General features: G+C 32.3%; 2 protein-coding genes across 3 annotated transcripts; one reads left to right on the top strand and one right to left on the bottom strand.

Annotated features, from left to right (window-relative positions):
* Window positions 1-782: 782 nt before the first annotated feature.
* On the bottom strand, window positions 783-9,090 carry LOC132717078 (uncharacterized protein C8orf74 homolog). Of its 2 annotated transcripts, XM_060700475.1 has the most exons (6): window positions 8,896-9,090; window positions 6,236-6,428; window positions 4,327-4,730; window positions 3,592-3,733; window positions 2,839-2,971; window positions 783-1,363 (listed from the first exon to the last, which is right to left on the bottom strand). In XM_060700475.1, exons 1-6 carry the CDS (start codon window positions 8,941-8,943, stop codon window positions 1,306-1,308), a joined length of 978 nt encoding a protein of 325 aa, XP_060556458.1. In that variant the 5' UTR covers window positions 8,944-9,090; the 3' UTR covers window positions 783-1,305. The 2 variants fall into 2 exon arrangements, with proteins under 2 accessions (XP_060556458.1, XP_060556460.1); XM_060700477.1 differs by lacking the exon at window positions 2,839-2,971 and having other exon boundaries at window positions 8,896-9,067.
* A 5,624-nt stretch (window positions 9,091-14,714) lies between these two features.
* LOC132717066 (uncharacterized) lies at window positions 14,715-22,854 on the top strand. The gene is made up of 7 exons (XM_060700459.1): window positions 14,715-14,921; window positions 16,540-17,406; window positions 17,699-17,882; window positions 18,869-19,032; window positions 19,698-19,784; window positions 21,725-21,857; window positions 22,694-22,854. Exons 2-7 carry the CDS (start codon window positions 16,564-16,566, stop codon window positions 22,852-22,854), a joined length of 1,572 nt encoding a protein of 523 aa, XP_060556442.1. The 5' UTR covers window positions 14,715-14,921; window positions 16,540-16,563.
* The last annotated feature ends 36 nt before the right edge of the window (window positions 22,855-22,890 follow it).

Below are 22,890 nucleotides of genomic sequence, written 5' to 3'. Positions count from 1 at the left end.
ACAGATACATCTTAGGAATAAGCACTTCAAGTTTGAATTTGGTAGTGGTTCAATGATTTTGGACAAAGTTATCTTTCTTGAATGTTGGAAAAATTTTTAATTTTCAGTTTCAACACTCGTACTTTTGTGGAAATGTATGTAGCCATTATTTTGGCTACAAATATGCAATATGCAATTTACAAAAGGTTAACACTGAATAGTTTCAGTGCCTTGAACTTTGTATAAAAATGGTATGTGTTAACATTGAATAGTTTTAAGGGCTTTGAACTTAAAATGAAAAAAATAATTTGTGCAAACAAATTTGGAACTAAATATTATCACATCTGAAACTTTGGCTTCATGCGGGGGCATTTGCAGGGTGAAAACACATTTCTAGTTGTTTTTTTTGAAACTGTAGCAATGTACCAAACATTTTAAAATTTTGTAAAATAAAAATGGAACGCATTTATGAGGCATATAAATGGGCCTTTAAATTTTTACTACTATAGCCATTCACTACCAGCTGTGCCGTGCCTGACCAAATTAATTTTCGAAATACATAGTAACATACTAATACTTAATAAACTTTAACCTATATAAGGAGTTAACCAGTTACTGCACTAAAGTGACAATATCAGTCCTCAAATAATTCATAGTTTTAATTGGCTACTCATTATTCGATTTCTGCATTGAAGTTTTGACGTCATTGCCATGTGATTTCTATGTTTCAATTAAATTATTAAAGCGCCAATTCTTATAGTTGTAATAGGTGACATCAAAATATCACAACAAAAACTAAAACAAAATATCAACAACTTTATTAATAGTAATAAAGACAAAACATATATATCATAACAGAAGTTAAAAAAGAAAGAAAAAAATCATATATCTTCAAAAATATTTACTGTAGATGATGAACAAGACCAATTATTACCTCATTTATAAATTATCTAACTCTTTTAATTCATACAGTAAGTTAGCTTGGGGTTGATTTTTTCCCCGATAGACCTTTTTGTGTACTAAAAAAAAGTGTGCTATTAAGTATTTGAATTATAGAAATACTTGGTTCATCTTTTTATGCAAATAAAACTCAGAATGGTATACTGTCAACGTTATTTCCCAAGAGATTTATTATAAAGAAAATGGAAGAAAATTGAAATCGCTCGAAAAATTATTTTGGTCACATGATGTGAGCTTGTTGATCCAGTAATAAGCTAACCAATAACCAATAGGGATGGCAATGTTTTTTTTATGTATATATTTCTTCATTGGTTCCACTACTTTTTCTTGCTTCTTCCTGAGGCCCGGGAACCAGGCTTTGGTGATTTAGGCATCTTGGACGATGGAATTTTCGCTGCTTGGACATTGTATCTTGGGGGTGGTCCTACACAAGAAATCAAAGAAGCACTATTATATTTGTACATGAAATACTGATCTTTTGAGAAAGACATGTAGATAGAAACCAGCTAAAATATAAGGATGTTGACTCCTGTTTATAATTCTATATTACATTTGTACAGTACATGAATATTGTACAAGAATGCAGATATAATGCAGGAATTCCACAGGAGTAATTCTATAAAAAAAGCTACAATTCTAATGAATGTTGTTAAGAAAAAAAAATAGCATATCTTTATGTATATTTAAAAATAAAGTATCATCTTTTAAATAATTGCTTTTATAATGTGAATGAATTAATTAAAAATTACATTGTAATAGATGTAAAATGTTTTAACAGAATTAGTAACAGACAATGCTTTTATAGATCTCTACATGTATGTTTACATGATAAATATAGCATTTTACATTCCTATTGTATGTATGTGTACTACCAAAACATCTTATCTTTTACAATAGAGATGCTTGTTACAGCAATTTTTACCTCCCCTGGTCGCCATTTGGGGGTCTTTCCCGATACAATTCATGTACATTGTATATTATATTTTGTGTATATGCTTAAAATAAGATAAAAAGAAATCTCTGATAATTCTATCATTTTCATGAAAACTGACAAAAATCTTTTACATATTGGTACTATAATGATATTTTCCTTCAGCTGTTTATATATTGATATTTTCATATTTTGGCAATTATATTGAATATTGACCCCCAAACTGGCTGCTACTTTTGGCAAGGGAGGTAAATATTGGGAACAACCTATGAAATTGAGTACTTGTATGCAAGAGATTAGTGTTGCTACCCTTTTTTGTTCAAAGATTTTTCAAACATATATATACTAGCTAAAAAGTATCCGGATGAGACGGCCAGGACTACAAACTAATATCAAACAATAAAAACACACACAGGATGTGCTGTTATATTTTTTGCTCACAGATGCACACACACATTTTTTTCAATATTCTAGCATTCTAATGACAAGACTGAGAGATCGCTCCGAGTCTGACATGTCTACAGATTATCCTGTGTAATGTAAAACCTGTTGTTATTGTAGATTGCCTATAATTTAAAAAGAACAGAGTGACAACTTGAAGACAGACTATATATGGACACAAGCAAATGATGATAACAGACTCACAGCTGTGATTAGAAAAAATAAGCTCTCTAGTGAACCATTCATTTCTTCAACAGACTGGTATTAGAAGAATGTAGTGGACCAAGCATTGGGACACAGTCTAGATATGAACAATAGCAAGACACAGTCTAAGCTCAGTCAATTTTGGAAAATATAGCTTTTCATAGAACCATTCTGCTACAGAGTCATGAGACTTTCTGAAGACCAGAAATAAACTGGTGACACAGTCTACCTATAAAGAATAGCCAAATAGCGACACACACACAGTCTAAACACCTTTTTGGTGTTTTTACAACTGGCAAAAAGAGAATCATTCTGCTACAGACTGGGTTTCAGAATCCTGTGATTTTGGAGAAGCAGGTGGAGAGTTTGAGGCACAGTCTACTGGGGAAGTTACAGGAACTGGTTTTGTAGAGACTGATTTTGGAATTATTTTATACTTGTATCGTATTGGGGGACCTGAATAAATAAAGTTTAGCAGAATTTAAGGCATGAATTTTTTTTGTAATCTACTTGTAAGATATGAAAATGGATTTTATGGAAATCTGTCCAAGCTGGAACTTTAAAATAAAAAGACTATAATAAGTAAAGAATATTATACCTTTCTACTATTTACAAGGGTCCTACATTTTTTACATATAAAAATTTCCTTAATAAATATACTTCATGAACCAGTAACACAAAAATGGTTATAACAAAAGTTATTTCAGATGTTTAATAAACATTCTACAGATGAATCTAAATATGTTCTTATAATCAAAATTTCACTTAAACATGCAAGTTTGTAATAACTGAAAATACCTTTTAAATATAACCAACTTCTTTAAGATGTATCATAAGTACCAATTTTGTGACATCATAATTTGTAAGGTAAGTAAATATACATAATACTATGCTCAGATATATGAAAAGTTTTATTAAAATTGATTTTTGGATACGATTAAGTTCATGTTGGCATCATATAGTTTTGTACTTGTGATGAAATTTTTAGAAATAAGTTAAATGGTCTGAAGAAATAGTCCTATATTTATCATGTATCTATGCCATTTCTTCTTTATCAAGCACATTTATATACATACCTAACACTTGTGGTCTTGGCATACATGTTTTCTCTAGTTTAAACTCGAGGTCATCTCGTAATTTTTCTACTTTAAACTTCAAGTTCTCAGTGGCTGATATTGTATATTGCTTCATTACTTCTTCTATAATGCTACCTACAACCTGAAATACATGTATTTTTTCATTCACTGATTTATACAATCAGCAATTAATTGTCATAACCAGTTTCAATAATATTTTAGGCACTGAAGAGGAAGGCTTTAATACCACTTATAAAGGAAAGTATTGGGCAAGTATTAGGTTCTCCAAATGTGAACTTAATGCTTATTTTGACCAACAATGTAATTCATATTTTCTTTTTATATTATCACCGAATGATTTGGTATCTATGCAAATTATCACTTTTTAATACATGTACATTTGTGTATTTTTTATTTTGACTAAATTATTTAATTTATCCCCAATGATTTGGTATCTATGCATATTCTCATTTTTTAATATTTTATATGTTATGCCTTGTATAAATAGAACCATGTCAGACTGAATTCCGTTTTTTGTTCGTGCACACTGCCAGGGATCTAATAAGTAGGAGTAGCTATAACAGCAGTTGTAATAGTTACTGTACAGTACATTACAGTACAGTACAGTACAGATGTTCTCTATAGTGAAATTATAATGAACTTATAAACAATTTAATTTTACTGTATATAGATCTTATATAAAATAATTCATTATGGTTTCATCAGTTTACTTACTTCTTTGTTTAAAGGTGTTTCAACCTGAACCACTTTTTCTAAAGCATCTTTTGATTCTTTTTGCAGTTCCGATAATTTCTTCTCATTTTCAGCTAGTCTTTCCTTCTCCTTTTGTTCTTCTTTTGCTTCTAAGTCTTGAATTCTTTTTTCATATTCCCAAACTTTGAGAGGTTTAGTTTCTTTCAGAGTCCCAGATTCAAATGGAGGTTTTACAGCAATGGGAAGGTTCGGTATTTGCTCTGCACGAGGGGTTGTAAATACTAGTTTGTATAGTTTGAAATGAGGTAATATTGTCTCAAACACAAATGAAGAGTATATCTTATAGTCTCTTTCTCCCAATGTCTGTATAAGGTCTGTTGATTGGGAATTGTAGAAACCTAGAATATCAGTGATCTTGTCACAGTCTGTAAACAAAAGGTGTAGCATTAATTAAGAACCGAATAACAATGTCTCAATGTAGCATTAATTAAGAACTGAATAACAATGTTTCAATATAGCATTGATTAAGAACCGAATAACAATGCTTCAATGTAGCATTGATTAAGAACTGAATAACAATGTTTCAATGTAGCAATAAATTAAGAACCGAATAACAATGCTTCAATGCAGCATTAATTAAGAACTGAATAACAATGCTTCATTATGTAGCATTGATTAAGAAATGAATAACAATGTTTCAATATAGCATTAATAAAGAACCGAATAACAATGTCTCAATGTAGCATTAATTAAGAACCGGATAACAATGTCTCAATGTAGCATTAATTAAGAACTGAATAACAATGTTTCAATATAGCATTGATTAAGAACCGAATAACAATGCTTCAATGTAGCATTGATTAAGAACTGAATAACAATGTTTCAATGTAGCAATAAATTAAGAACCGAATAACAATGCTTCAATGCAGCATTAATTAAGAACTGAATAACAAAGTTTCAATGTAGCATTAATTAAGAACTGAATAACAATGCTTCATTATGTAGCATTGATTAAGAAATGAATAACAATGTTTCTATATAGCACTGATTAAGAACTGAATAACAATGTTTCAATGTAGCATTAATTAAGAACTGAATAACAATGCTTCATTATGTAGCATTGATTAAGAAATGAATAACAATGTTTCAATATAGCACTGATTAAGAACTGAATAACAATGTTTCAATGTAGCATTAATTAAAAACTGAATCACAATGCTTTAATGCAGCATTAATTAAGAACTGAATAACAAAGTTTCAATGTAGCATTAATTAAGAACTGAATAACAATACTTCATTATGTAGCATTGATTAAGAAATGAATTACAATGCTTCGATATAGCATTGTTTAAGAAATAAATCACAATGTTTCAATGTAGCATTAATTAAGAACTGAATAACAATGCTTAAATGCAGCATTAACTAAGAACTAAATAACAATGTTTCAATATAGCATTGATTAAGAATTGAATAACAATGCCCAAATAAAGCACTGATTAGGAACTGAATAACAGTGCTTCAATGTAGCAATAATTAAGAACTGAATAACTATGCTACAGTGTAGCAATAATTAAGAACTGAATAACAATGTTACAAACAATGCTACAATTAATGTAGCATTATTTAAGAACTGAATAACAATGCATTATGCTTCAATGCAGCTATAAAATAGCTTTCTCGGGAAATCTGAATTATAAAGAAGGCGAAACATATATGGTGGTAATCAGATCTACATGGAAGATATAAGTAGAGCTGAACGTTAGTCAGGTTGTTAGGTTGGTTGTTTGAAATGTAAATGAACCAAAATATTCAATGAAAATATGTATCTAAACAAAAACATTTCAGACTAATTTTTTACTTTTCTTATATAAAAATGAAAATAATTTTTTTTTTATTAAATATAAATTATAAAATATGTGAATTAACCTACTTTGTAATTCTTCAGTAAGTTTGTCAGCAAATTTTACTACAAAAGCAACTTTATTCCATGGAAACCCCTTTTCTACAGCATAATTCATACTATCAAAGAGGAAATCAAGTTTGATTGCCTCCTGCATATCATGGTCCTCGTCGAAGGGTGGCCATTTCAATGTCTTTGCCAAAGCAAGCCTGCTTTGATCTTTCTGAAATGAAAATCAATAGGTGATTGAAGGTACATTATGCATCAGAAAAAATTTTGACTTCTTTAGAAAGGGCAAACATGAATTTTTGTGTCGCCACTGCTCCTTATATAGGGATCACTTCTCCATCGTCTGTCCGTCCGTCTGTCTGTCCGTCACAAAACTTGTCCGGACTACTCCTCATAAACTACTGGTGCAATTTCATCCAAACTTTACAGGAATGATCAGTACCAAGTCTAGTTGTGAATATTGTCAGCATTTTCCGGTTCAATGATTTTTGTCAGAGTTATGGCCCTTTAATAATTTTTATTTTTAAAGTTTGTCCGGACTACTTCTCTTATACCACTAATGCAATTTCAATGAAACTTTACAGGATTGATCTGTAGCTCAAGTCCTTGCGCATATTGCATGGGTTTTCCGATTGAATGATTTTTGGCCGAGTTATGGCCCTTTGATAAAAAGGTGTTTTTTTCTGTGTGTTGCCAGATACACAAAAGCTTGTCCGACTACTTCTCATTAACTACTGGTGCAATTTTATCCAAACTTTACAGGAATGTTCAGTACCAAGTCTAGTTGTGCACTGTCCGTCTGTCATATTAAACTTGTCCCAACATGAAATTGGCCATCATGAGGCGACACATGTGATCACTGATCGCTCTTGTATAATGTTAATATAATGGTTTTAAAGAATGTTAGACGCATGTTACCTGAAGAATGTACATGTAGTGATTAATGTGCAATAATATGTCATAAAAGTAGCAAAATGTAAGTCATAAAAGTAGCAAAATGTAAGCAGAGTTGTATTTTGTCTTCCAAACAAAATACTAATCAACTATAACTGTACTTATTGCCAAAAAGCAACAGATGAAAAAGATGGTTTAGGTAATGGGCCAAGAAAAGTACATAATTGAATGCATCTGATACCTGTGTTTAAGTTATTAATTACAAGTAAGGCTTCCATGTTTACAATTTTTTGTAAACATTTAAATGATTACTAAAAATTTAAATGTTACAATACTATTTAAATGATATGGTCAAAATGATGTAATTGGAAGGATAGGTGTGTCAAAATCTTCAAATTAAGGTGTGAAAATCTTCCAAAAGTTAACTTGCAATAAAATTCAAACTGTATGAACAGAGGATATGAGATTATAACACATTTTATAATAAAGGGAAATAGTAGTCAAATATGAATGTGACGGTTCAGAACTATTCACTATTTAGGGGAGAAAGTGTTTAAGCAGCCGGATAGCTCAGTTGTAGAGCCAAGGTACGGTATTCCGAGGGTCCCGGGTTTGAGTCCCGGTCAGGCTGCACATTTTTAGGCTGCATATTTTTCTCACCCTGTGACATGGCGCTCAACATGGATAGCTCTGAGTCCAGTTTCACATTGTTTTTATGTATCGTGGACTAACCAGTTCTCAAACCTCTAAGCATTCAAGAGGTCTTTTAATGTAAATAAAAATATATCTTTATAAAAATTCTTTACATATGTACACTTTAATCTTTATGTAACATTTTTGTAAAATTTGACTGAAATTCAACTATTAAAAAAGCTCTATTTCCATCTTGGAAAAGCACAACCCTCTGTTTTAAAACTAACATGGCCTCTTAAAATAAAGGACCTAATCTCAAACCCCTTCATGTATCTCTAAAATTCTACTGTTTAGTTAAGCCAACGAAGTGATTGTCATGACAATGAAATACCCTACACGATTCAGTTACCTGCCTTAAGATATTTTTGTCTATTATATTCGTTTTCACAAATAGTTAATGGTGTATTTATGGGACTTACAAAAGTAATAGCAATTTGTATGAAATTACGTTAAGTAATAAAATATGTTATGTAAATATTTGTTCCTATGCACTGTTTTCATTTGACAACAGCAGACATGTATGTCAGAAACTAAACTTTTATGCACACAAGTTCAGGACATCAGTCACTTCTAGTAAAAAAAATAACAGCACATGAATGAAAGGTTTGAAAATAGGTTGGGTGTGAGATTAGGTACTTATACGATACACATTGGAAAATTCGAGGACGAATTTCAATACAGCAGGGGAGTATGTCACAGTTCAGAACTGTTCACTATTTAGGGGTGAAAGTGTGTAAGCGGCTGGAGGGTGAAGTGGGGCCTTTATCCCATCTCTGGCACTAGGACAAAGACTGAGAGAGAAAATTCATTTATGCATTTCCTTTGCTATTCATCTCACTTCCATGTGATTGTGACATGTTTTCACAAGTATTGTGACTGAATTGTGACAATGTGTTTTAAGCAATCATTGCTTAGATATTTATCTGCAAGAGATAAAATCATGGCATAAGATTTCAGCAGAAATGAGGAGAGTAAATTACAAAATTAAGCTAGAAGTACAAGCTGGCAATGGTTTCTTTCAATAAATTTGTCCATATGGAGTGGTAAACTGATATGCAAGGAATGTTCATTTCAAAACTGATGAAAAAACTCACTGGAAGTGAAGCCAAATATTCGACACTTTTCGATGTTATTGTCGCCATTTTGTTGCTACCAAAGCTAACGTTATGAAATCTCGCGGAGTTTCGTTACTGTTAATGGTCTGTGTAAATCTTATGTCACACTCCTGGCATTTTTTAATTTACAGAAAAATAACAAATAAATATTCAGATTTATTCAATCGTTCAAAATAATTAAACAACTATTCTATTTTCTATATGAACCTACTTTCGGTTTGGCAGGTGCGCGTCACGTGACTGGAAACGGGATTTAGATCTTGGCCGGGAAATGTGTATTGAGCTGTCAAAACATTTACCAAACTGTCAGATTATTATTTGACAGTAATTAAACTTTAAATCTGGATGTAAGTAGAGCAATGTGTCGATTAATTGACATTTTGGATATAATAGTGAACCAGGGATGAGGTTATATACAGTGTTGTCTTTAAATAACAAATTATTGGATACTTTTTCAAGTTTCTTCTAAATTGCCAGCCAATGTGTTTCTTCTGTACCCAAGATGATCTGTGCTTACTGAAAGTTTGTCATAAAGTGTAATTAGTTTGGAATGATATTAAAAAAATATATTTAATTTGAACATAGGTCATCATGTCATGATTGTGGTATTCATACCCTTTGTTATTAATATTTATGAAGTGGCATTTTAAAATTTATGCCATGGCACATGGATCCTTAGTCCAAATATTTAGATGTAAACCGCAGATTTGTAGCCATATTTTACATTTGTCAAATCTGCTTTCTCATTTTTCGATAAATGTAAAACTGTAAAAAAAGAAAATGCGAAATCTTTCCACAACGGATCCTATCCCTATGAAAGTGTATTTAATAGATATTGATATATTTTGTTATGTTATCTGAATATATGATTATTCACTGTTTATATGTTATCTGTATGTGTTAAATAATGATTGACACACTTAACTCTTTGTCTCACATTCGTTTAAGCAATGAAAATAATTTATTAGTCATTAACTTATTGAATGAGTAACATTTCAAATCTTCAACTGCACAGGGATTATATAAGATTCTTCTCCATGCTATAATGGTGATTCATAAAAGACCAACCTTATAGAAATCCCTATTAAACATTAGTTAATGAGCCATTTGCAGTTTTGCCATGTAAAGGTGTGTGTACTTAAACAAGTTTAAATTAGAACAAATTCAAAGTTAAGCTGCCAGATACATATATAATGACTACAATTCCACCAATAGTGTATCTAAAATGTTAAATAATCTTAATTGGCAAACTCTAAAGCAGAGGTGAAAGATAAGCACTGTTACCCTTCTCTACCAAATCCAACACAATCTTGTGAGAGTTGACCATTGCCACCTAACACCCACTAGAAACCTGAACTACCTAATACCATACTCAAGGAAACAACTTTACTCCTATTCATTTTTCCCCAGAAGTATTCATCTGTGGAATGGCCTATACCTGTGACCTTACAAGCTAGTCCCAGTCTAGATCTCTTTATTGGGCAGCTGCTTTTTAAGTCAGTTTTGTTTATCTTTTTATCTCAGTCTTGTATTCTTCTTTTAACTTGCTTATTGGGGTTACTTTTGTTGGCGGTGTCGGCATCAGCTAGAGTGTCGGTGTCAGCGTCGCGTCCCTTTAAGCTTATCCCGGAGCATAAGTCAGTCATTATAAGTCGGATGGACTTCAAACTTGGTATGCATGCTTCTTATAATGAGCAGAAATGCAGTGCACAAGAACCGGTACTCAGCACTTCTTAATTTTTGAGTTATTGCCCTTTGTTAATTTTCATATTTTATTTTTGTCCAGGCCATTTCTCCTAATGTATAAAAGCTATGGACTTGAAACTTCATAGGATGATAGATCTCATTAAGAAGAAGTGCAGCACACAAGAACCGGTACTCTGCATTTCTTTTCTTTTTTTTTAGTTATTGCCCTTTGTTAATTTTCATACTTTATTTTTGTCCGGGCCATTTCTCATAAATTATAAAAGCTATAGACTTGAAACTTCATAGGATGATAGATCTTATTGATAAGAAGTGCATTTCACAGAAACTGCTACTCTACACTTCTTATTTTTTGAGTTATTGCCCTTTGTTAATTTTGCAGTACATTTTGTACTGAATTTTTAATGATCTGAAGAAGAAAATGTTTCAATTTGATTTAATCAGTTCTATAATATATATTAAAAATGACAAATTGTGTCAAATTTACTCTCAGACTTTTTATTCATCTTTAAAATAAACAGCCATGCAATCTACTTTAAGGCAACAAGAAAAAAAAAGAAATTTAATAGAAGCAAAATCTCAGTTCTAATTTAACCACTATGCTGCAAAATTAATCTATTGTTATTCATAATTACGTTAGTTGGTTATAAAAAAGGATTTAAAATATCCAAAGAAAGTCACAAAAAAATTCTTACAACCGATAGTAAGTGACAAAGAATTTAGACAGAATGACAACTTTACACATGTATTTGTTTCAGAAAGTAACCGATTTCACTAACAATATAAAATATACTCTTTTTATGCAAACAGTTTCACACCGTATTACCGGCGGCAGTGATGGCAGATCACTGCAGTGATGGCAGATATCTGAAAATTACCGATCGGTACAGGTAGGTTATAAATTTGGTTGGTTTAATTATATTACACAATTACGGCCCATATCATTGCTATAAAACTATTGTCCATTGAATGGAGATACTGTAAGGTAATTTTGGACTCGTTTTTTCCTGTTTTCAGACTATTTTGAGCAGGTTAAAAGTGAAAGCCTTGGAAAAAATCCGTGAAAATGTCTGTTTTCTGTTCAAAATATCTCAAGTTTTAAGTAAATGGCAGGATTTCCTGTTATCAATATAGACGTTCATCCATTGGGGTCACGCAAGCCAAATATCTACCCCGTGAGTCTTTTCTTGAAAGTTTTACAGACGCTCAATCTTGTCCGGTCGAAGAAAAAATGCTGCCGTTGTAGGCAGATACATATTATAAATGCTGCCGTCGATGGCAGAAATACCACGAAAGTGGCTAACATTCTGACAGAAAATCAAGTTCAATCTTTTATCAATTCCTCTTTTCTTTGCGTCCTTTTAGTCAGAATTGAGACGTTAAACTATCATTTCTAATATTTTCTCAAGACAGAAAAGTTATAAATGCGGTGTGTGCATCGAAAAAAGCTTTTTAGCAACATGCAGTTACAATACAAAAAGTGATGATTTAGTACGACAACATTTCACTATAATTAGAGAAATGAACATGAAAAACTTCATTTTTCTATATTCATGCATGTGTGCTTGATCTGTTCATATGAATTGAAAGGTCAAAAAAGAGAAAAAGAATATAACAAATCAAAGAATTCTAGTTTTTTTCCTATAAATACAGGATTTATTTTCATCTTGTGATATGAATCATCAAAAGGTTCATCTTTATAAGTTGTCATGGTTACAACTAAAATGAATGAAAAAATATATAGTTAAATGGGAGCACGTGAACTGTTAATAATTTAGCATAGTAAATGTAATTCAAAGGCAAACTACAACGCTATTACAAACATGAAAATTTAAAGAAATGAATCCACGTTGTCGTGTTTTTCAAGAACTTGATAATATAGGAAAATATTTGAACTGTCAATAATATTATCTTTCCATTTTACATTAACATACATTGTTTTATGATACACTGATGCCAGTTGCGAGGTTAATAGTCTCCCCTTTATTACATCAATTTAATAATTTATAATCTGCGCCGATTAAGTTTTCAACCTTTATTTGTCATAAAGCGATGAACATTATTACCTCGAGAAAATAATGTCATATGCTAGCAAATGAATATCCACTTACAGAAGTTACTTGCTGTAATATGCAATTGGCGTTATGTCTTAAAAAGGGAGTGCGCTGCTAAACTTAAGATACATATAGTATTGTATGCATGTAACTGACAGACACAACAGATCAAGCACACATGCATGAATATAGAAAAATGAAGTTTTTCATGTTCATTTCTGTATTTATAGTGAAATTTTGTGGTACTAAATCATAACTTTTTGTATTGTAACTGCATGTTGCTAATAAGCTTTTTTTCGATGCACATACCGCATTAATGAAAAAAAATAAAAAAATCTACAAAACAGCAATTTTTCTTCAAAATTATATGTGAGGCCATGTTTTAACATGGAAAAACGCGTTTTTGGGTATACGTAATTTCGTTTTTTTAATCATTTTCTGTTAACCCTTTACCAGATATATACGCCTTTCTACGCCTTTTTCATCCCCCCCCCCCCTCCTTTTTTGCTTTCTCAAATGGTGAAAAAATGCCTTATTTAGGCCCCCAAACACTTGTTTTTGTTTGATAAATGTTGTTTAAAAAATTGACCACTTTTTCGGCGCGGCCCCCCCCCACCCCCATCCAAAAGATACATCAGGGGGTTGCTAGAAGGGGGATGTCCCCCTTCTGTTTGGGGGGTTTGAAGGGGGACTGAGTCCCCCTCATCGCCAAGAAAACTTTGGACTTGTGGGAGGCTAAAAATGGCCCCAGGTCGATCATAAGGTAACGTGTAACCAATGCTGAAAAGCCTTTGACTCTATCTCAATCCATTGAGAAGTGGCAGCACTTTGAAATCAATTTTGATGGAAAAAATCAACGCAAAACAGTGATTTTTGGCAATTTTGAGATGTCCCCTAGTTGCTATGGTAACAGGAAATTTCAGACTGAACATGTTGTTACAAAGGCAATGGTCCAGTCAACATTTGAGCCAAGTTTGATTAGTATTGAAGCAGTTTTTATAGTTTTATAGCAACTTGAACTTGTAACGGGAGACCTTTCAATGAAAACAGCCATTTTTCACAAGATGCTCATGGGGTAATGGGTTAATAACTTTTCTATCTTGAGAAAATATTAGAAATGATAGTTTAACGTCTCAATTCTGACTAAAAGGACGCAAGGAAAAGAGGAATTGATAAAAGATTGAACTTGATTTTCTGTCAGAATGTTAGCCACTTTCATGGTATTTCTGCCATCGACAGCAGCATTTATAATATGTATCTGCCTACAATGGCAGCATTTTTTCTTCGACCGGACAAGATTGAGCGTCTGTAAAACTTTCAAGAAAAGACTCACGGGGTAGATATTTGGCTTGCGTGACCCCAATGGATGAACGTCTATATTGATAACAGGAAATCCTGCCATTTACTTAAAACTTGAGATATTTTGAACAGAAAACAGACATTTGCACGGATTTTTCTAAGGCTTTCACTTTTAACCTGCTCAAAATAGTCTGAAAACAGGAAAAAACGAGTCCAAAATTACCTTACAGTATCTCCATTCAATGGACAATAGTTTTATAGCAATGAAATGGGCCGTATTTGTGTAATACAATTAAACCAACCAAATTTATAACCTACCTGTATCGATCGGTAATTTTCAGATATCTGCCATCACTGCAGTGATCTGCCATCACTGCCGCCGGTAATACGGTGTGAGTTTGGTCAAGAAAAACAATTGATAATTTATTTTTGTCATTTTTGTATCGGGTTAAGTTATGGTATGTTACAATCTATTTATCTACTACTCTGTACTTATTATTTCTTTGGCAATGATTAGCTTGGCATTGGATCTATTTTAACAAATCATTAAGCATGGCTAAGGCATTGTTTTAAACTTCAAGATAAGACTTTGTAAGGTTGCCTTTGGTTGTATATTTTTGTATCTTGTTATTGAAATTTGATAGGCTAAACAATTGTTTCACACTTTTCCTTCTTTCTACCCAGATGACTATCAGATTTGTCATTGATTTAATAATACTTAAAAAAACTCCACAGTATTGTTTATTTACTTCACAGTACTGTTTATTTGAACTGTTATAGGATTAATTTTGATTTTTTTTTCAATTGATATGTTTCAACTTTGTATGAGCATACTTGAGAATAGATAAGAAATCTGTGTAAAATAGTTTGATTAATGACTTTTTGATATAGTTTTAATGGAGGCAGTGTTATATTTTCTATAACTGGTAGGACAAATTGTTGGCAAAGGTATGGCATAATTGGCATTGAGTTACTGTTGTGATCTATTTTTAAGAAATTTGTGTTCATGTATTAATTTTTATTTGATTTACTATTATATACTAGTTACACTAACTCTGAATGAAATGATACTGCTGTAAGTTTACAATTGGATTTTTTAGTTGTTATAAATGTGACAAAGGGAATGGTTTGTACAATTAATGTATGACTACCTTTTTTTGACAACTACCTTTTTTTGACAGAAACACATATTTTTCATGTTTGCCTGTTTTCATTGTTACCTTGCTAAGATTGTGAAATGTAATACTATGTGTCATGGTTTGAAGTTTTTAACTGTTCATTGTAATTTAAAGGATATAAAATGTAGTAATACTATTTTATAAGCAGACAGCAAAAAAGATTCTGGTCATTTTAAGTATTATTTTTATAATCCTTAGTTTATATGAATTTATTTTAGTTCTGTTGTGTTGGAAGCAATAATCTTATTGAAACACCCTTGAATCCGTTCCCGGAACCAACCAGTACTAAGGAATGAGTGTAAAATTTTTTGTTCATCGAAACAATTTCTCCTTTTTGGGGTTTGAACCCATGCGGCCAGCAAAACTTGTACTTAGATAAAAAATCTCACATGTTAATTGGTCTCGGGGTACCTTAAATTAAACATTGGACTGTTCCAATTTTAATGCAGGACAATTCCATTACATGAGATCAGGGGGAAAAGCTTGATGTTAGTAAATAAAGTTAGTTAAATGATAGTAAATGCCAGACAAGATTCATGCTATTTTCAATTGAAATCATTTTATTGACTGTACATTTTTATCATCTATATTTAGAAATCAAACTTGTTACCAGCCTGGCAACTTCATGCAAGCACCTACTAGTTAAACTTAATTTTATACTTGTTGAATGTAAATTGCGCATGAGTAAATACGATATAAATGGAGTGAATGGCTTTTATTTGCTGCGTAAAAGTATTTCAATTTTAAGCTACAGAATGTCTGTCATAGATATTGATGTTTTCATTGATGGAAAAATATATATACTGCCATTATGTATAGTAATTTAATGATTTATTATTTGGTTATTGGAAAGAGTGTTTTTACCCATTGCTAGGATTCACAGTTCTATCACACATAAAAGATTTTTTTTTCTTTTTGCATTCAAGAAATCGTTTTATATAAAATACCATAGTTTAGTGAATAGAGTGAAAAATCTGAATGATAGCAAATGATTAATATTTAAAAAAGATTTTGGTGGGGGTGGGGTGCATGAAGGATAATCGTTAAAAATTCATTATCTTTGTACATCCATGTAATCTTGTCAAACTTGTAAACTGTTAACTGCTCTGCCATAGCTGAAATTTAAAAAAAGGCAACTAAATGAGTTTGAATTACTGAAGTCTATACATCTCTAAACTCAATCAGGTGAGATGGTTTTGACCCCAAGTGTTGTTTTAAAATTAAACACCTGAGGTTGCCCAAAATCATCTTTCCTGTTTCGGCACCATATGACCTAGATTTTGTTGATGCCCCATAAAACCTAACAAAAAAATATTTTCAGATGGAATTATATCAAATAAAAAAGCAATAAACAAGCAGTGAGTAACATTTTATTCTTTCTGTTACAGAGAGATGTATAGTTAAATAAAACAATGGCAACAGTACAGAAGAAACCCCGGAAACTACCTAAAATTAATAAAGATATAAAAGATGAAGAAGATGATGCTGGTAACAAGCCAGCTAAAGGTGCCACACGGGAGAAGAAAGTCCCAAACCCTCCACCTGGAAAAAAGAGAGAATTACCTCCCTTGCGAAGGGGCGGTAAACGTCGCGATATGGACACAAAGAGTATGGTAGAAATGGGACAAAATTCTCCGCCAGAAGCCGGAAATAGGGCGTCTCTAACGGCAACAAATAATGCTAAATCATGCTTCTTTTATGTAGATGATGACTATACTTTTAATCCAATAAAAGTTGTGATACACCCTAGGCGCTATAAGAAATTAGATACTGTGGCAAGGGATCTCTCGGTCAGAATGAAAAGACTTCCATTTGGTGTTCGTAGCATACATACTCCAAGAGGTCAACATAGAATTTATAATTTAGAGGACTTAACAAATGACGGCCATTATGTTTGTTCATCAAATCGTAAACATGCAAAAGGAATGGATGTTCAACGTGTAAATGCTAGAAAAGTGTGGCACAATATAAGGCCGGACAGTGGGCGTAGAAATTTAGCAGGTTTATTGAGGGATACGGACATGTCAAGTGCAAAGTTTAGAGGTGTAGGATTCAGACCGGGATATGATTTGTCCAGAGTTTATACACGTGTTACGCCAAAAACCACAACTGTGATGAAAAATGGTGACCCAGACACTAAACATTCTGTGTTGTTGAATAGAAGAACTGCTCAAACATTTGAACAAGTGTTAGGAGATTTAAGTGAAACATTTAAGTTTGCTGTTAGGAAATTATACACAATTGATGGCGAGCCTGTGAGTATTAACATATTCCTATTACAATAAAAAGTATTGCTTAAAATAATACTATCAATCGTTACTACAAAAAAAGGTCTTAGAATTACAATTTTAATGATTTTGAATTCACTTGACGTAAAGTGGCGTCACTAAATGCTGTAATTTACAAGCCTTTTTCAGCTACATTGTTTTTTACTTTCATTACAAATTGTGTTTGTGAAGGAAGACATTTTGTAATGATTTATTATATGAATTAATATGACCAGACTTTTTAAATGTTTTAATAATGCATTTTTGAAATTTTTAACAGATTGATGGCCTCCAGAAACTTTTTGCTGGGCCAGATGTTGTTGTTGCTGCTGGGTATGAAAGGTTTGATCCTTTGGGTAAAGAAGGCCACGCCCCCAGTAGGACTCGTACCCGCATGAGTATGGGTAGTCGTATCAATCTGCAAAGCCGTTTACAAAATAAACGAGAACGACTTTCAAAAACAAGTACGTATAATTTGCAATAACCAGTATATAACTGGTATATAAACCACTGATAGAGGGGCAATGGGTTAGCATGACATGGTGCCATATAGCAATTGTTCAGGTCATTTGTTTTGCTTTTTATAACTGAGTTCCTCCTTGTGATTAAAACAATGCCCATTGGCTAGGTATGGGGTATGTCTTAAACAGTATAGCTGACAGTGCCATATGATTGTAATTATAGTAATTATACGCTTTCACAACATTTTTTTTATTTCAAACAATGACAAGAGAGATGTAGCTTACGCTTAAAGGTGAAGGTGCTGCTTGTTAAGCCAGAAATCTTGAGTCTGAACCCTACAATAGTCACAGCCATTATAATTTTATGACACCTGACCATTAGTCTAGTACTAGTCACATGTAGTCCAAGGAAGCCAAGTCATGATTGGTTAAAAAAACACTAAAGCTTTCAGTACCATTAAGCTTAAATATGTATGTTTAAACTTAAATAGGAAAATCATTTGTTAAGTTATGAAAATGTAAGTTTTTAGATAAATATTTTTGTACTATAACAAAAAAAAGTTAGTACTTAATCTTTCATATAAATAAAGGACATAAAAGATTTTATTTTTGTGTTTCAATATTGTTTTGAAATAGTTTGAAAGCATATTCTGGGGGTTAACCTGTAAGTGTTAGGTGGAATTTAAATAGTTGTGAATAGTTCACTTTTTTTTCACCAATTCATCTTCATATATTTATTGTTTACAAATTTATAAAATAAGTCCCCACTTGGTGTAACTATCCCATTTAGTTCCTTTATTGATTTTGAAAACATCCATTGAAAAGAGTGACACAAATGTGATTCCCTTTATTGAAGTACAATTATTACATAATTTGTAGAAGTCAGATTGGAATACCGTATGTATTAATTAAACAAGATTTTAAGGACCTGGGCCTTGTTTTGAATTGTAAGTAATGAATAAAAAAACATATTTTTTTCTCTGTAACAGAAGGTAGATGGAGGGTGACAACTCGGACAAATGCCTTGCCATCTGCCGGTACACAGGCTCAGGTGACTATAACTGTATACGGTAACAAAGGAAATTCTGGGCCACTCACCCTCGGCCATGGAGATGGTTCCAACTTCCAGCCAGGACAGGTGGATGATTTCACTGTAAGTTATCATCTAATCTTTGTTTATTATATGTAATACTAAATATTTGCATGACTGATTGTTGATTAAATAATTTGCCATTGATTGGATCTCTTTTAAGTTTGAAACCAGCAATTGTTGTCAAATTATATCTGAGGAGATTTTTGGTTCTACTGTCTTGCCAGCTTGTGTCTGAAGTAACTCAGTAACGACATTTTTAACCATTATTATATCATAGTGATATAATATATTTTTCATCTGTTTCCAATTACATTTACAGGAACGTATTTAACAATTACAAGACTGTATCTAACAATTACAGGTCTGTTTTTAACAATTACATGACTGTTTTTGACAATTACATGACTGTTTTTGATAATTACATGACTGTTTTTGATAATTACAGGACTGTTTTTGACAATGTTTTTTAACAATTACAGGCCTGTTTTTGACAATTACATGACTGTTTTTGATAATTACATGACTGTTTTTGATAATTACAGGACTGTTTTTGACAATGTTTTTAACAATTACAGGCCTGTTTTTGACAATTCAGGACCATTTTTCATTCATACATTCATGCACATTTGTGTCTGTATTCAGATATCTATTTACTGTTTCTTGAATGTCCTGACAAAGTTTATGCATACATAAATGTTATTATTTCTTAATATGGCTGTTTACAGATTTCTGTAGGTAATGTAGGGGAAGTGTACAAAATACGGCTGGCTCATGACAACTCAGGAGACTTCCCAGGCTGGCTGTGTGATGAGGTAATGAATCTAATTTATTGTGTTCAAACTTGCCAGCATCTGTTGTATCAGATGTTTACAGGGTTCAGTGATCAAAATATTGTAACTTAATTATCAAAAATAACCCCTCACCGCTATAGACTCATATCTGGTGATGGACTTTGGATTCTGTCATATGAGGTAGATATCCAGTTAGCATGTGGAACACCAGTGATTCTAATCAGGTGCTGGTTAGTGCCTGATATAATGAACGGAGGGGCACCTTTGGTCTTCCCCAGTAAAACTGGAAAGTTGCAATATGATCATCTCTATTGTTTTGGTGTGACATAAAACCCAACCAAAAAAAACCCATTATATAACATGTAATATTTTAACATAGCAAAAGAAATACTGTAAAATCATTATTATTCGTGGGGCACAAATTTTCGTGGTTTTCGTGGGTAGGTCAATCCACGAATTTAAGATCCGACGAAATTTTATCCCAACAAATACTTCTTACCCTGTCTCTGTTCTATATATTACAAACATGCGTCGGCTCTTTTCCGGCCGATTTTCGTGAAATAAATGTATATACATACTGTATAGATCAGGTTAGTGACCGATTAAATCCGTTTGCAATATTTAAGAAACTTGAAAAAAAACTCGATTATAATTATGTCCAATTTACTGTCACAAATGCCGGTCGCATATACACACTTGATCGTTGTTAGAATACTTGACATAATCGAGTAAATATGGGAACCCAATTAGCGCTTATAAAAAATGTCAGTTTGCACTTCTTAATTAAAAAAGTCTTTGATACTAATGTCGTAAGTACACAAAACGATAAAAAATACAATCGAATTGTACTTTCTTTTGTCGTTTTTAAATGATCCAGTTTTTAAATGAATTTTAATCTGTATTTGTGCGAATGCTTTTACATAAACATCAAAGAGGCCACCGACTTTTACTAGATTCACAAATACTTGTGTTATTTACTCAGATTAATTTATATGCATGTAAATTTACACAGTCGCTGTGATGTTGCGTGTAGTTACTGTCAAATATGGTAAGACCAATTCAGGGTGTAAACTATTTAAACTCGCTGGTTAAAACGTGTTAGGTGTCGTATAAATTATGCGATGTTTACATCGGCGAATTACAGGGGCAGTGTGTGTAAAAGAGGTGCATGTCATGTCACATAAATGTGTTAATTGCAGCCAATTATTGGTAGTAACTGTTCTATATTAGAGTTATGCCCAGAGGCAAGGATTAAATTTATTGACAAGCGCTATGTGACACGTAAAGATATGTACATGCTGTAAGTAAAAATGTTTGGCGATTAAGTGAAACAGAAAGATAACTTTGCATTAGGTTACTAAATTTTTTACAAGAAAATGAAAATCCATGAATTTAAGAACCCACAAAAATACCCGTTTTGATAAAACCACGAAATTTCATGCCCCGGATATAAGTGAATTCGCAGTACCCAGCTGCTATGGCTAATTTGAAATCTATCTCTCTAAAACAAGATTTAATCAGAAATTTGGTTATATCCAGCAAAACTATGTACTGCAAAACTATAGGAGGACATGGAAAATGGTTCTAAACTAGTTATTTTTGCTTTAAATAAGTTGATGCTGATTTAATGTACTTTATTTGTGGCAGAACTATGTCACTTGCATCAAATGAATATAGCATGGAAATTTTTGGTTGGAAAGGGCACACATTATTTAGCGGTCTTTGTCTTTGTTTGCTGTACAATGTACAGTATAACCTCCAAATAAACAGTAGTTGTCTATGGAGTAGTAATTGTCTCCCTTGGATGGCCATTGTTAACAGGTTAAACTGTATAAAGAATTATGTAACAGGTCAAAGGAGAATAATTTACTATATATGAAAGTCTATGTAAGAGTGATAAATATTTTGAAAAAATCATACAAACAATGTTTATTTTGATATCTTCTGTTTCTCTAATATAGGTATATATGAGAGATTTAGACTCTGGTGAGGAGTTGACATTCAGCTGCAGACGCTGGCTGGCTAGAGATGAAGATGATCAAGAAATTACGAGAGAGTTGGCCGTGAAACGACCTGGAGATCCTATACTGCCATGTATGTCAAAATGATTACTTGTCATTTGAATAAGTGAAAGAAATACAATTTACATACAATGTTGTGTGATTGTTTCCATTAGAAATTTAAAATATAGATAGAGCAATAAAGCTGAAAGTTTCAAAATACTGTCAGCAATGTATTTTCAATTTAGATTAACTTTAAACAAAAACTTAATTCTTATAATGCCATGAAAAGGGTTGTTTTAGCAATAAAATGTTTTGACAAAAGATTATAATAGGGCCAATAAATGCATGAAACTGACAGAAAAATAATCCAGCCCAGCTTAAAAACATATCTTTGGGCTTAGCTTGGGAAGGAAGTGGAAATGATGCAGCCCAGGCCTGAATCAGTGGCTAGCTGTTTCAATAGTGCTCTGTCTACCTGTAGGTTTATCATTTCAGTTTGTTGATTGTGATTGTATTTTATGTTGTTTTGTATATACTGAGGCCCGCATGGAAGATCGGGAAACTGAATGTGTTAGCCTCATTAAATAAAGTTGTTACTTACTTAGTTACTTACTTAGCCAATGTCTTTAACACATCCCTCTTGTAGACCAAAATTTGCTTTGAATCTTTATGGGATCATTTATGGATTTATGGTTAACATTGTATCATTGTACATTTTTTTACGTCAGGTGACAGCTTGCGCCAGAAATAATGCATGTAGAGTGTGTTTTAGGTATTCCTGCACTAAGAAAGCTGGAAAATCACAATATGACCTTTTATAACATCAGTATAATTTAAATCTAAATAAAAACTATTTCTTGAAGAACTGTAGTAAATATTGTTATGATATTACATTGAATGTACATGGTTTATTATATTTGCCTTTAGTGATAAAGTACCAGGTTGATGTGATCACTGGAGATGTTTGGGGCGGAGGCACAGATGCTAATGTATATATTACCATATATGGTGACCGAGGTGACACAGGGGTCAGACAACTTTATGCTGAAACCAAAGGGGTCTACTTCAAACAAGGACAGGTACAGTAGCTTATGTTTTTTAATTATCTATTTTGATGAAACTGA

This window comes from Ruditapes philippinarum, unplaced genomic scaffold (genome assembly GCF_026571515.1).
Source record: "Ruditapes philippinarum isolate M1 unplaced genomic scaffold, ASM2657151v2 ctg61_1_1_1_1, whole genome shotgun sequence".
Lineage (NCBI taxonomy): Eukaryota > Metazoa > Mollusca > Bivalvia > Venerida > Veneridae > Ruditapes > Ruditapes philippinarum.
The sequence above is the reverse complement of the archived record's forward strand: the minus strand, read 5'-3'. Positions and strand labels throughout refer to the sequence as shown.

Coding starts and splice junctions, on each gene's coding strand:
- LOC132717078 (XM_060700475.1), bottom strand. CDS start 8,943: ATGGCGACAATAACATCGAAAAGTGTCGAATATTTGGCTTCACTTCCA. Junction 2,972..3,591: donor GCCAAGACCACAAGTGTTAG/GTATGTATATAA, acceptor TTATTTATTCAG/GTCCCCCAATACGATACAAG. Junction 1,364..2,838: donor TCACAGGATTCTGAAACCCA/GTCTGTAGCAGA, acceptor TTTCTTGTGTAG/GACCACCCCCAAGATACAAT.
- LOC132717066 (XM_060700459.1), top strand. CDS start 16,564: ATGGCAACAGTACAGAAGAAACCCCGGAAACTACCTAAAATTAATAAA. Junction 17,407..17,698: donor ACACAATTGATGGCGAGCCT/GTGAGTATTAAC, acceptor AATTTTTAACAG/ATTGATGGCCTCCAGAAACT. Junction 19,033..19,697: donor GACAGGTGGATGATTTCACT/GTAAGTTATCAT, acceptor GGCTGTTTACAG/ATTTCTGTAGGTAATGTAGG.